This window comes from Agelaius tricolor, unplaced genomic scaffold, assembly GCF_023055355.1.
Source record: "Agelaius tricolor isolate 1412-34295 unplaced genomic scaffold, bAgeTri1.0.p SCAF_5, whole genome shotgun sequence".
NCBI lineage: Eukaryota > Metazoa > Chordata > Aves > Passeriformes > Icteridae > Agelaius > Agelaius tricolor.
The window spans coordinates 35,239,677-35,252,111 of NW_027269265.1; the positions used below are offsets into that span (position 1 = coordinate 35,239,677).

Genomic DNA, 12,435 nt, shown 5'->3' on the forward strand with positions numbered 1-12,435 from the left:
GCTTCCAACTTTCCAGAAGTCTTCAAACTCTCTGAAGTGTCAATGTAAGGGGCAACTTGCAGAGGAAGAAATTAAATCTGTATCATATTCAGAGAGCATCGAAAGGACCAATAAATCAAAGATCACCACGTAGAGAAAAAAAATAATTGGCAGCAGAAGAGTTGTTAACTACATTCCAAATTACTTCCTATAGAGAAGATAAAAGGACAAAACTGCTGATAGTTCACACTGCAAGTCTTGCCTCTGGAGTATTCTTGAGTACTTTGCCAGGTCATTGTGTGTAATTCATTTTGGTTTGGGTCTTCTGTAAAGTAGAAATATCTTTGTTTTAAAAGATACATTATTAGTGGGATTAAATGCCATTGTCCGGAACTGCTTAGTACAAGGGCACTGTCTTTTGCCTCTAGGTGCTCTGTGTCATCCCAGAGAACACTGTTCTGAGCACGTGTTTGAAAAAGTACTGCTTCTTGCTCCACAGCACTGAAGATTTGTCCTCCCCTGTCCTTCCTGCAGCTCAGTTTGAGGTTTTATGAAGAGTCAGTCTCTTCTCTGCTGCCCACCTTCATGAAGGCTTTGATTCGTGACACTATCAGGCCTCTTCTGGTTATTGTTTATGTTTATGCTTAAGTCCTACTGACTTTAGGAGATTTGCCCTTAAGCCTATTAAACTTTGCTGTGAGGAAACACTAGATATAGGTTATCCAGGGCTCTGCAGCTGGAAAAAGGCACTTAACCTCTTTATCCTCTGTAGACTTTCTGGCTCATTCACATCACACCAGCAGCATTTCTGTGTTACCTTGAATTCTGATGAGTAGCTTGTGCTCCCATTATTGTTTGCTCTTTTCCAACTACGTCATTTGCACTACAAAAGAGGTATTGCTGCCATATGTCCTTTGACCACCACAAGCAAAACTGCTTGCGTAAGAAGGGATTTTCAGGCACACTTGAAGGTTTGTTTTGAATTGTCCTCAGAGCAGACCAGTACCCGTCCCAACCCTTTTCCATCTTTTAAGTTAGTTATAAATATATGTTCTCTATGCCATTCTTCAAGCATTTTGAAATTTCAGCAAGGAGATGTGTCCTAGAAATATTGGCTGTACTGTCATTTTGGAGTTGAAGTTTTAATTCTGTGCAAGGAAACACAGTTTAAACGGAATAATGAAAGAAGCAATTAATAGGTGAACTTTGCATATTCTTTATTGGATGCTCTTTAGAAAAACCCCAATTTCTTGACTCCGGTTATTTTACTGTTTTGTTCTATTCCCATAAGAAAGCAGTTTGCCTCTCATACTGTCCTTGTACACATCAATCATACTTACTCAGGATTTCCCAAGCATGTACCTGAATGGTAAGCATGTAAAGACTAAATGGAAAGCATGAAAAATATGATTGTGAAGGAATGTTTTCCTTGCCTCAAGAAGGAATTAAATGTCTGTCCCTTTACTAAAAGCCGATGTAGTTCCATGTTCATCTTCTGTTGAGATTGGTCTGAAAGAGCAGGTTCAGGGCAGCTCTGCAGCTGTGTTTGGTATCCCAGGTAGGGCTGGTATCCATTACCCTGGATAGGTTGTTAAAGTAGGGGAGAGAAATTGTAACATTGAGCTGCTAAGATGTTAGAGAGAATGATGGGCTGAAATAAGGGCCAAGAGGGAGCCATGTCCTGAAGGTCATCTTCCAAAGGTGAAGTTCCAGTTTGCTCTAGGTACACTACTCTCTGAGATTTCCCAGTGCAGGAAATCTCAACCTCACCATTTGTGCATACATTTATTTGTTGTTACACAGTGTGACAATTGGAAGGTTTGTGAAATTTAACTAACCAGAAGAATGGTGAGTCCAGCCTCTGTCAGACATTGGTACAAGCAGTAATTGCTGCCTCTAGATTATTGATCCATATACTAAGCTGGGTTTAGACAAAAACTTCCCTGCCTTCAAGAATATCCACATTGATCTTGATGTGTTTATGTGTGTTCTGTACACTTACGCTGTGTTTGTGCGTTCGCTATTGCACTGACAATAAATTATTGTAGAAAGTAAAATTTAATCATATAGAGATTGACAGCTTATATACATATGAACATAATGGAGGTTAGGTAAGAGGACATCACAAGAGAAAACAAAATATTGATGCAGTGCAACTTCATTGCACCAAGATTTGTTTGGGCTTTTGGCCTTTTCTTTTAGATACCAGCTTCTAGTTATTTTATCATGAAAATACATTCTTCTCATGAGAGTTTGTTTTACAAATCTTAAAAGTTATACCAAAGATCATTGTTTAAGAAATCAGTCACCTTTGAAATGCTGTGTTTAGACGTTTTTTACATATCTTGAATTGGTATTGAAATCATCATGTTTAATTTAGGTATTCGATCAGTGAAATCCTACTTAGTCTGTGTGAATAGAAAAGGAAAAATGTTACTTTTTGCATAATTTCAATGTAAATTGTTTATATTCAGAAGGCAGATATATACAGGTTTTCCTTACTTTTCCTAATTCATCAAAATGTATGCTGGCTGCATCAGGGAGCAGTGGGAGCAGTGAACAAAAGGGGAGTATGATCACGTTCGGGTGAATTTTTAGAAGGCTGAAATTTCAATGTTTGCTGCACATTAAAAATGTGTTCCAGCTGCTTGTTCTTGAGGATGGGAGTGGGATTTTGTTGTTCTGAGCCATATAATTAATGTTGCTGTGGTGGGTTCATTTGAGTTACCAAGTGTGTGAACTTCAAGTGGGATAAGCACACTGAGCTAGCTCTGACAGCTGGGAAGGTGTCTTACATTGGAGGTTGTGTAGGGCAGTCTGTAGCTCATAGAGTAGACATCACAGGTGGGCTATTTCATTTTCTCTCATTTTATTAGACATTACAGATAGAGAAACTCATTGATATAAGGATGATATATCAGCTTATCATTATTTTGTGTGCTATTCTGTGCACATAAAGTAGAAGGATTTTCTTTTTCTTTCAGGGTATATCTTATTAAAATAAAAACCTCAGAAATACATTGTTCTTGATGAATTCTTAATGACTGATTTGCTATTTCTGAACCAAGCTATAATTCTTGCAGACTTATAAGTGATTTATATGTAATACAGAACTGTAGATTTCAAGTCTTACAGGCTTTTAGGCATATGAGGCATGTAGGCTCAGTGTGGCACATGGGCCCTGTGTGTCTCTTTTGTCATTAGCTTGATTTCCTTGAGTTTATTCTGTCTTTATTGATCTTTCTGAAATCCATATGCCTATTCTGACAGGATTTGCAAAGTCCATTGAACTTTTCATTTTTCCCTGTATGCTTTCTTTTACAGCAATAGGTGTATGTCTCACTACCTTATTACAGCTATATTTAATTTGCACTAATCCACTCAAATCATTTTATGATCAAATAACTTAAGAATTTACAAACGCCAGGATTTGGGAATCCGTATTCAACAGTCGACTTTATAGAGGCTTATTTAACGTGTTTGGCAGTGTTAATATTGTCCCAAAGAAATCCATGTTGTTGGCATATATGTCTGCATCACCCAGAGGTATGACCTTACTACTCTCTTGATTGGAACCCAGGGAAGTGGCTGAGATACATGGGATTGTCCCAACAAATTTTCTGATGCTTTCTTTGACTAGTTTGAGGTAGTGCTTTGAGGTAGTTGAAAGGATCTGATCTTTTCCCAATAAACACACCTCATTTCCCTATGTGGTTTTTATCCAAACTTTTACATTTTACTTACTATGTTGAGTTTTCTATTACCATGTAACAGTCTGGTCACCTTTTCATGTAAACATCTGTGTAAATAAAAATGCATAATTTTCTTTCTTGATGTTTTGATCTGGTTTTTTTTTCAATTGTAGCAGTGTAACCAGTTGTTCTTGCCCAAGGATGCTCAATAAATTAATGTATATTGTAATCGTATGCATTAAAGCTGGTAAAAGGGTCTGGAGAGCTACCGCAAAAATGAAATGGCAAAGCATTATAAATCCCTCAAGGATTTGTGCTGTGCATTGGTTTGCCCTGTTGTTTGACACTGGCTTCTTAAAAGTGCTCTTTTTTCCCCTTGTGCAAGGTTTATGTATATTTAAAATGCTTATCTGCTTTGTGTTTGGGGAGAACAGGTTTGGAATTAGCCGCAGATCCCCCGCTTCCATTGACAGGCAGAGCACGCAGTCGGACACGGGCGGCAGCGGCAAGTCCACGCCCAGCTGGCAGAGGAGCGAGGACAGCATCGCTGACCAGCTGGGTACGTACGGAGCTCTGACCTTGGCCCTGCCTCTCCTGGCACACGCTGAGCCCTCTCAAGGACGCTGCTTTCAGCGCCTTTCAAAGTTAGCCTTGTTCATCGGGATGAATAATTAGGTCTGGAGCATGCACTGAAGCTTCTGCAGTCTGCTTCCTGGAGACCTAGGAGAATCACCTGAGGAAGAACTGATTTAATTTCCTTATTTGACTGTGGGATTAAATCTGCCTTAGTGCTCTTACCCTGAAACATTCTGTCCTTTTAGAAGCAGCTGAGCAGACACACTTATAAATTTGTCTTGCTGCCGAGGACTTGTTTGACCTTACCTGCTCTCCTGAGTGGCTTGGCTTAGTTCAATATTTCCTTAGTTAGCTAAAGTACTTGTGATGCTTCCTTTTCAAATGGTGCTATATAAATGCAAATTGATTGTTTGATCATTGAAGCTATAAAAACACCATGTATAAAATGGAAAAAATGCAATTAAAGTTTAAATAGTGAAGTAAATCTATAAGTAGGTAATCACCTTTCACAAATGTATAGGTTTTCATTGCATGTAGCCATTAAGCTGTCAGCTGAGGGAACACATTAACTACATAAAACAGCTAGGTACTGAGAATTTATACTGTTAGGCCTTCATTTGAAGTTCTTGCACATAGGCCTTTTGCTACAACTATGGCTTGACTTGAAAGGATTACTGGTAAGACTGACACCAGTGAAAATGTCCTATCTACAAACAGTAGTTTTCCAACATGATGACCCTGGCCAAGGTTGCTAGATTGTGTTTCTCTAAATTTTTTTATCCTAGATTAAACAATTCCATACTTTGTTATTGCATCACTGTACAAATGGACTAATGTTCTAGGGAGAATACGCTTCAGTGACATGAGGAATTTAAGGTATACGCTGCCAGCCTCTGGTTCTGAAGATGTTCTTGGTTCACACACCTTCACAACCTCAGTAAGCTGTGCCTTGTCATCAAAGCCATCTGTCAGTCCCTCCCTCACAACTCCCCCCATATTCACAGTAAAAAACTATGATTAAACTAATCTGCAGTTCTCGTTTTGACAGAACAATTTTAATCACATATGTTTTGAAGCTGTGTGATGGTAATGACACATGTAAAAATTATCTTTTTGCTCAGCATTACTTTTGCAGACCAACAGTTGGGTGTTGGTGCTGGCACTGAGGGAGCTGCCAACAAGTTCTGTTTTATAGTGTCAGGTGTCAACATATTAGCAAAATAAAGAAAGCCAGAAAGAACAGGAAAAATTACATGGTAGGAGAGATGACTCCAGCATTTGGAAAAGGATGAGAAATGCACAGTGACGTAAAATCCCTGTATTTTATCTCTTGTGTATTGTCCTGCTTTCATAGAATTGGAAGCTGCATCTCTGATCGGAGACTTTATTGTCAATTTGGTGAATCCAGGTGAAAGTTTGTTTTTTGACAAATAAGTACGTTTCCACTTGGGATAATCTGTCTCAGGGTAAATAAGGCTTTAGCTGTAGTGAATCCACACACTGACACCTTCCTGGCCTATCCTTTGCTACAGAGCAGTTTGTTTTGTGTTCACCAACACTGCTTGCTACCACTTGCGAGGGGAAATCAAGTTTGATGATATTATTACTGGTATTATGATTATTATTCTTTTAAAAAAACCTCACAGCTTTTATTTGTTTTTTAAAAAGCTCATGATGCTGCAGATCAAGATGAACAAACTGTAGCTGTGGTGGAGAAAACACTACTATTTACAATGGATATTGTTAAGTACTTGATGTTTGTCAACACATATTCTACTTAAAAGGAGCATTTTTAGAAGAGCAGAATATATGTAGAAGTATATGTAAAAGCTCATAACTGAGAGAGATTCTTTTAAAATACTGACCTTGGGCTCTGAGAAGGCAATTACCTACCTAACAGGCTGTGTCTGAACACCCTCTAGACTTCACAGTTATCTCCTGGGAAAATAAGTTTTATTGGCGAAGTGTATTCCTCTGAGTATCCATGTAAGATGAGTGATTTGACTTCCATTCACTCTTGTCAGGTTTAGTTTAGTAAGTATTCCTTTCGTACATCTATGCAGTTTCCACATTTACAGCCAGCAGTGTTTAAGATAGAAAACGTTTTTTTAACTCAACTTTGGTAAGAAATATGTGTAGTAGTTGTACTGGGGAAAATGGATTCATTCAAGTGATCACTGTAGACTTGCTATTGTCCTGCCTTGCATAGAATGCCATTTAAGGAAATGTGGGTGTTGAGTCTTTTAAATCTCTTGTCAGCAGGTGTCAAGCATTTAGAGATCCAATGTCAGTACCCTGTGAAAGGGAATAGTCTGCTGTTTAAATGCTCTGATATAGTGCTCTTGGACAGTGGGGACATGATACTGTTCAGGTTGTTCTAACCAAAGTCAGAATGGTGGCAGCTGGTTTTTCATGAAGCCTTAATGATTTACACCAGGCAGGAATGGGCCCCTACTTCCTTCCCTGTGTTCTGTCACAATATGTACCTGATTTTGGCTAAGGTAGTGTTGGAAGAATTGCAGTGTAAAATAAGGTTAGATTTTTTCTTAGCTTGTAGCACTGCTCTCTCAGTCCATGGTGTGTGCTGTGTTGCAGAGCCAACGTGCCATCTCCCAGCAGTCTCAAAAGTGCTGCCGTCCTTCCGAGAGAGCCCCAGTGGAAGACTGATGAGACAGGATCCTGTGGTACACTTGTCTCCAAATAAGCAGGGTCATGTAAGTTATTCCAAAAAAGGAATTATTTAATGTGTCACTTTTGCTCTACAAGCTCTTGATACCAAAAGTGTTCTTCTAAGTTATATTTAGAATGTCAATTTTTAAAAAAAGCAAAGAAAAAAAAATTCTGTTCCTTGGAACATGGAGAATGCAGCAGAGCAGGCCTGTTGGTGCCTAAATCCTTACAGCACTGTGTACTGTAATATTTACTAGTTAATAAAGATTTGCTGCCAGTTGAACAGCAACCTCTTGTCTGTTATCTTGTAAGAAGTAAAGGATTAGTAGAAATTTGCAAAGCTATTCCTAGACTTCACATGTAAGACTTGCAGTTTAACTAGTGTATCTTCTAATGCAATGGCCAGAAAGCTGCTGCTTTTGAGACAGACTGGTGATTTTTGTTTTGTATTTTCTCTTTTTTCATAACATACACTGTTGGAAGTCTGTCTCCTGGAATCCTGCTGAAAAAAAACCTTACTTGGTTTATTTGTTTTGAAGTTCTAAATAGTAAATTCTGTCTCTGCAGAGTTAACTATTTATACCTTTGTGGAGACTGTCACTGCCCAATTTGCATACAGAGAGATACATAAATACAGTAAAGTTCATAAATTTAAAATGTATTGAAAATTACTGAAGACACTGTAATAAAAGAAGTACACTTTAAGCTTTAAAATCCTCAATAAGCTGTATTACTTCTTTTTGTTTGTACTGCAGGCTAAAATACAGAGTTGTCTTGCATGATGTTACTGAAAGTATTACTTGCATTTATTTAGATGTGTGAAAGCCTTTAATTGGTTCCAGTCTTTAATTTGCTCCTGCTTGCCACCATTATTCTTTCAATGAAATTGGCAGTGTTGCTTTTAGATTATTAATTCATAGCATCACATGTATTATTTAAAGAAGAAAATACCAAAGAAACCCGAAGAGTAACACACCTGTCTTCGTATTCTTAGAAGCACAGACTAGTTTTTAAATTTAGATTGACCTGTTTTTCATGAGATGTATTTGACTGCATAGTGATGTAGTACATAACTCATTAGCTTGAGTGCCAAGTGAAACACTGGATTTATTAATGCTTGCATTATTCTGGTTTAGTCATTGTTAAAGTAAGTCTTTATTATATGGACAGATGGATGGGCAAGTGATGAAGTTCTTAATGAAGAAAAGTAACTTTAATTGGAGATAACTAGGAGTCCAGATCAACTTCATATTCTCCCATTTTCCTGTCAATTCTTTCTTTATATTAAATAAAGACATGGATACTGATGATTCCTTGTTCTCAGTATGCATCTGTTCCCTATTTCCTTGTGAAAACAGAAGCAGTATCTGTTTCTTATATTTGTCTAGGACTGTGTGTCTGTTCAGTAAAATGGTAGACAAATAGAAAACTTTTAAGTCTCCTTTCCATCAATTCCCTTTTTCCCAGGCCATGTGGTCATCCAACAGGTCTGTTGCCTACTACTTCATTTCTGTAGATGAGAACTTATCTAAGTTCAGTAGAATTCAAATGGTTATAAATGCCCCAAAGGTAGATGAGCTACTGAGCAGTAAGTGTCTGACAAAAGAAATTCTTGAAATGGGATATTCCACCACTATGAAATTAAGGACATTCAGTTTCTTTGTAATAGTGGGCTGTGACCAAGGGCAGGACATAGAAACCAGCCAGGCACTGGCATGACCTGATGGGATAATTTAAAAGCATTACATTAAAGCTGCTTTTCATGCAACTCTGCTTTTTGGAAAGCAGTTTCACATTAGTTAAATGATGGTTCACTGGTCATTCGCAAAGGACATTCCTGTTGAGGAGGTAAGACACCCTACTGCCAAGAGGAGGAAGAGAAGTGGCTATGCTCTTCTTTGACTTTTTGATAGGCAATTGGATTGCTAAAATAGCATTCACTTTCTGTGGATTGGTTGTGCTTCATGTTGTAAAAGATTACAGTCTTAAAATTAGAATATTTTTAATTATTGTAGTTATAAATCAAGTCAAAGTCGACCTAGTTCAGCCACTTTCATTGGACTGGACTGAGCAGAACTGTGCTTGAAAGGAACCACCACAAGATATTTTGGGACAAAATATAATAGACTCAGGCTTTCCCTACTTTCCAAATCCATAAGAAACATTTTTTATGTGCACCCAGCACAGAGGATGTGCATTGTGTTGGAATCCAACTTTTAGAGTTTATTAGTCTCCTCAATGTATCTATCCAGTACCTCCAGGGAGGAGAGCTCCTACTGTACAGTGGTGACATTTGTAACCCTTTATTTTCTCTTCTCCATTGCCATAACTTTGTTGTTTCTTCTGTAGTCTGACAGCCACTACTCCAGCCATTCCAGCAGCAATACACTCTCCAGCAATGCCTCCAGTGCTCACAGCGATGAGAAATGGTATGACAGTGGAGAGCGCACGGAGTCAGAGCTCAACAGCTACAACTACCTTCAAGGGACGTCAGCCGACAGCGGCATCGACACCACTTCCTATGGGCCCAGCCACGGCAGCACCGCCTCCCTGGGGGCTGCCACCTCGCCCCGCACAGGCCTGGCCAAGGAGAAGGTGGCCCCGCTGTGGCACAGCTCCAGTGAAGTGGTCTCCATTGCAGACAGGACACTGGAAAAGGACAGCCACATGGACCGGAAAGCTGAATCTTCACTCAGCCTGGATATTCACAGCAAGAGTCAGCCTGCCTCCAACCCTCTCACAAGGGAGAACAGTGCTTACAGTTTAAGTGATGCCGTCTCACATACAAGGTAATTTCACCTCTTGTATGATTGCTCCCCCATCATTTTCCCATTCTCACTCTCTTAACCTATCAAAAGTGAGAAGTGGATGTTGAAGAGAAGAGGTTCTACTTAAGTTAATCAGTGTTTTGAAAGATTTCACTGTGCAGAATGCTTGAAATTAAGACCATCTTTAGTCTTCGCATCTGCTACTCCTTACAGTACTAAAAGTCTTTAAGAGCATATTCTGTACTAAACTGCTGCTACTGAACTATGTGTAAGACAGACATGTCTGATGTGTTCATGGGGAATATCTTGTAACAACTGCAGTTCATGTATGGATCAGAAAGGAGATCTGTCCCTGTTATTAATGAATAGCTTAATGTTGAATTTATTCTTAGTCTTGTAAGTACTCATTTCAGATGTTTTGCATTTCTTTCCCCCAGGCTTTGTGTTTGGAAATCTGCTCGCAGTTGGTATGATCAATAGCAAGAGCAATTTGCTTGGGAGTGCTAACTTGTAGATAATTCTCATTCTGCTGCAGGCTTGTGGGTATGACAGGTTACAGTCACCTTCCCTCTCTCCCTCAGTTTTGCCACTTGTAAAATCAGCAATAGCAAGTACATCTGTAATGTGCTTAAACACCTCAAATGGAAGATACACACTTTACAAGTTAATTGGTGCTATTACAACCAGAAAATATTCTAGACCATTTTCCTAACGCATTTTCCAAGAAATATTCAGTGTGCTTTCAAAAAATATTCCTACTCTGTCATACTAGCAGCAAGAAAAAAAACCATAGGTCTTTCAGGGAGGATGTGGGATCATCATAATTTGTTTGCCTTGTGGAGCTTGACTGTTGCATTTTTATTTTCAAGACACCTCTGTTTTGAGTGTGTAGCAAAAATACCTGTAGACTGGAAGTCCAAACCAATTTCTGGTAATTGTGTTGAACAAAGCCACTGTGCAAGACTAGATGTTTGAGAACAGTTCACTAATTCCTCATACAGTAGCTGTAAATAAAGGGTTGTCATAGAGACTGTAATGTTCTCCATGTGCTTTGTCATGGTGATTTTCACTAAATAATCCATTCATGGTGGTCCCCTCTGGTTTACTGCCTCTCTTCATTGGCCATTTTTGGCACCAAAGCTCATGCTCAATTGATAGAAATCCCACCCAGATGTTTGAGACTGGTGTGTTTCCAGTAGCTGCATATGCATGAAGAACTTGAGCAAGTCTGGAGAAAACACTCTGCAGAGGGACTTACTTAGATTTCTGCCATGTTTGTGTGTTTCCCTTTCTTGAAGGTAAAAAGTCTATATGATTGTCTGCAGTGTTACACCTTTTATTTTAAGATAAGCATGTTTTATGTGCATTTTTTAACACTCAGTAGAATTTATCACATGTCCTGCAGTACTTGTCTGAATGTAACTGGAAGTGACATCAAGTGTTGAGATTATTATACAAAATGCTGATTGCAATAAAGTTAGTAGCATTGTCATTTGGAAGGATTTTTTCTGAAGCCACTTAAAGAATCCTGGAAAATGTATATAAGTCATGGAAACTTTATTGTAAAGCCTAATGGAATGGCATCTTTGTATATCTGTGATTCTGGTTTCTTCTTCAAGCACCAAATAGGGTTAGTTCCCCAGAAAAGCTGAGAAAATTTTATAGAAAGAAACACTTTGCAGGGCAGGCACACCATGACAGTTCTTTTCTTCCATATATAATATACTTTGCAACATGCCTGCAAACTGGTGTCTAGGTTGTTGTCTCATTATTTATTATATTATAACATTGTGTCTCCAAACACAGTGTTTTCTCTAGTTGGTGTGGATTAATTAACGTGATGTTTCTCTGATTGTATTGGAATTTTGGAATTATTCTCCTTGTCATTTGGGGCTGTCACTGAAATTTCCAGATACAGGTTTCCTGGGCTTTATTCTGGAGAAAATAGCTGAGGTTTCTTTTGGCCAAGTTTCATTTAAAACTGAGATGTTAATAATGCAACTCTTTGCAAAAAGGTGTAGTAGCAGTTTGTAGAACACGTGGGACATGATACTTGAGAAATGCAGAAATACTTGCACACACATCGTTTGTTGTGGCAGATTATAAACAGATTGACTCATGTTCCTTCTTTATTACTTCTTATTTTGAAGACTAGAGGATGTATTTGATGCCTCACAATCAAACAAAGGCACAGTCTAGGATAAAAAGCTTTGATTTTGTTTCTTGTGGCATCCTCAGTTGGTTGCACACTGAACAGCAGTGGAACCCTAGGTCATCCAGCTGTTTGCTCCCAACTCCTTTCTCATTGCTTCCTCTGTGGAGGCACAAAAGCTTGGAGCTGGAAGCTGGTTAAAGTGGCACTTCCAAATGACAAGCACAGATTATGGAGATTATTATGAAGATGCCTGCTTCACGAAGGTGAAGGAGGGGAGACAAAAGAAAGATTCTGAACAGGCTACTTTTCATGAGAAATTAACAGCTTAATTGGTGTGTTTCTCTATCAGCTTCTAAATTGCTATCCTTTGTTGCTTCTCATTTTTTTATCTTTTGCCTGTGGATGCCATAATGTCTGGAATGTCTTTAAAATTAGGTTTCTGAGCAAGAAGAAAAGGAATATGGCCCTAAAAAGATCTCTGTGACAAAAGAAAAGAAAATAACTACAAATTAGAGTGTTTGTGTCTGTAGAAGACAAGAGTGATAATTACTGCTCAGATCATTTAATGGTGCATAAAAGAACTAGTACCTGAGAA

The 12,435-nt window shown here is 38.6% G+C and overlaps 1 protein-coding gene across 4 annotated transcripts in view; it reads left to right on the plus strand.

Annotated features, from left to right (window-relative positions):
• Positions 1-12,435, plus strand: part of SIPA1L1 (signal induced proliferation associated 1 like 1) — a 200,803-nt gene that overhangs the window by 173,048 nt on the left and 15,320 nt on the right. For all 4 annotated transcript variants that reach the window (XM_071427213.1, XM_071427211.1, XM_071427214.1 and 1 more), the window contains 3 exons: positions 4,106-4,230; positions 6,843-6,961; positions 9,267-9,706. In XM_071427213.1, coding sequence (XP_071283314.1) covers positions 4,106-4,230; positions 6,843-6,961; positions 9,267-9,706 — 684 coding nt within the window. The remainder of the gene's footprint in view (positions 1-4,105; positions 4,231-6,842; positions 6,962-9,266; positions 9,707-12,435) is intronic.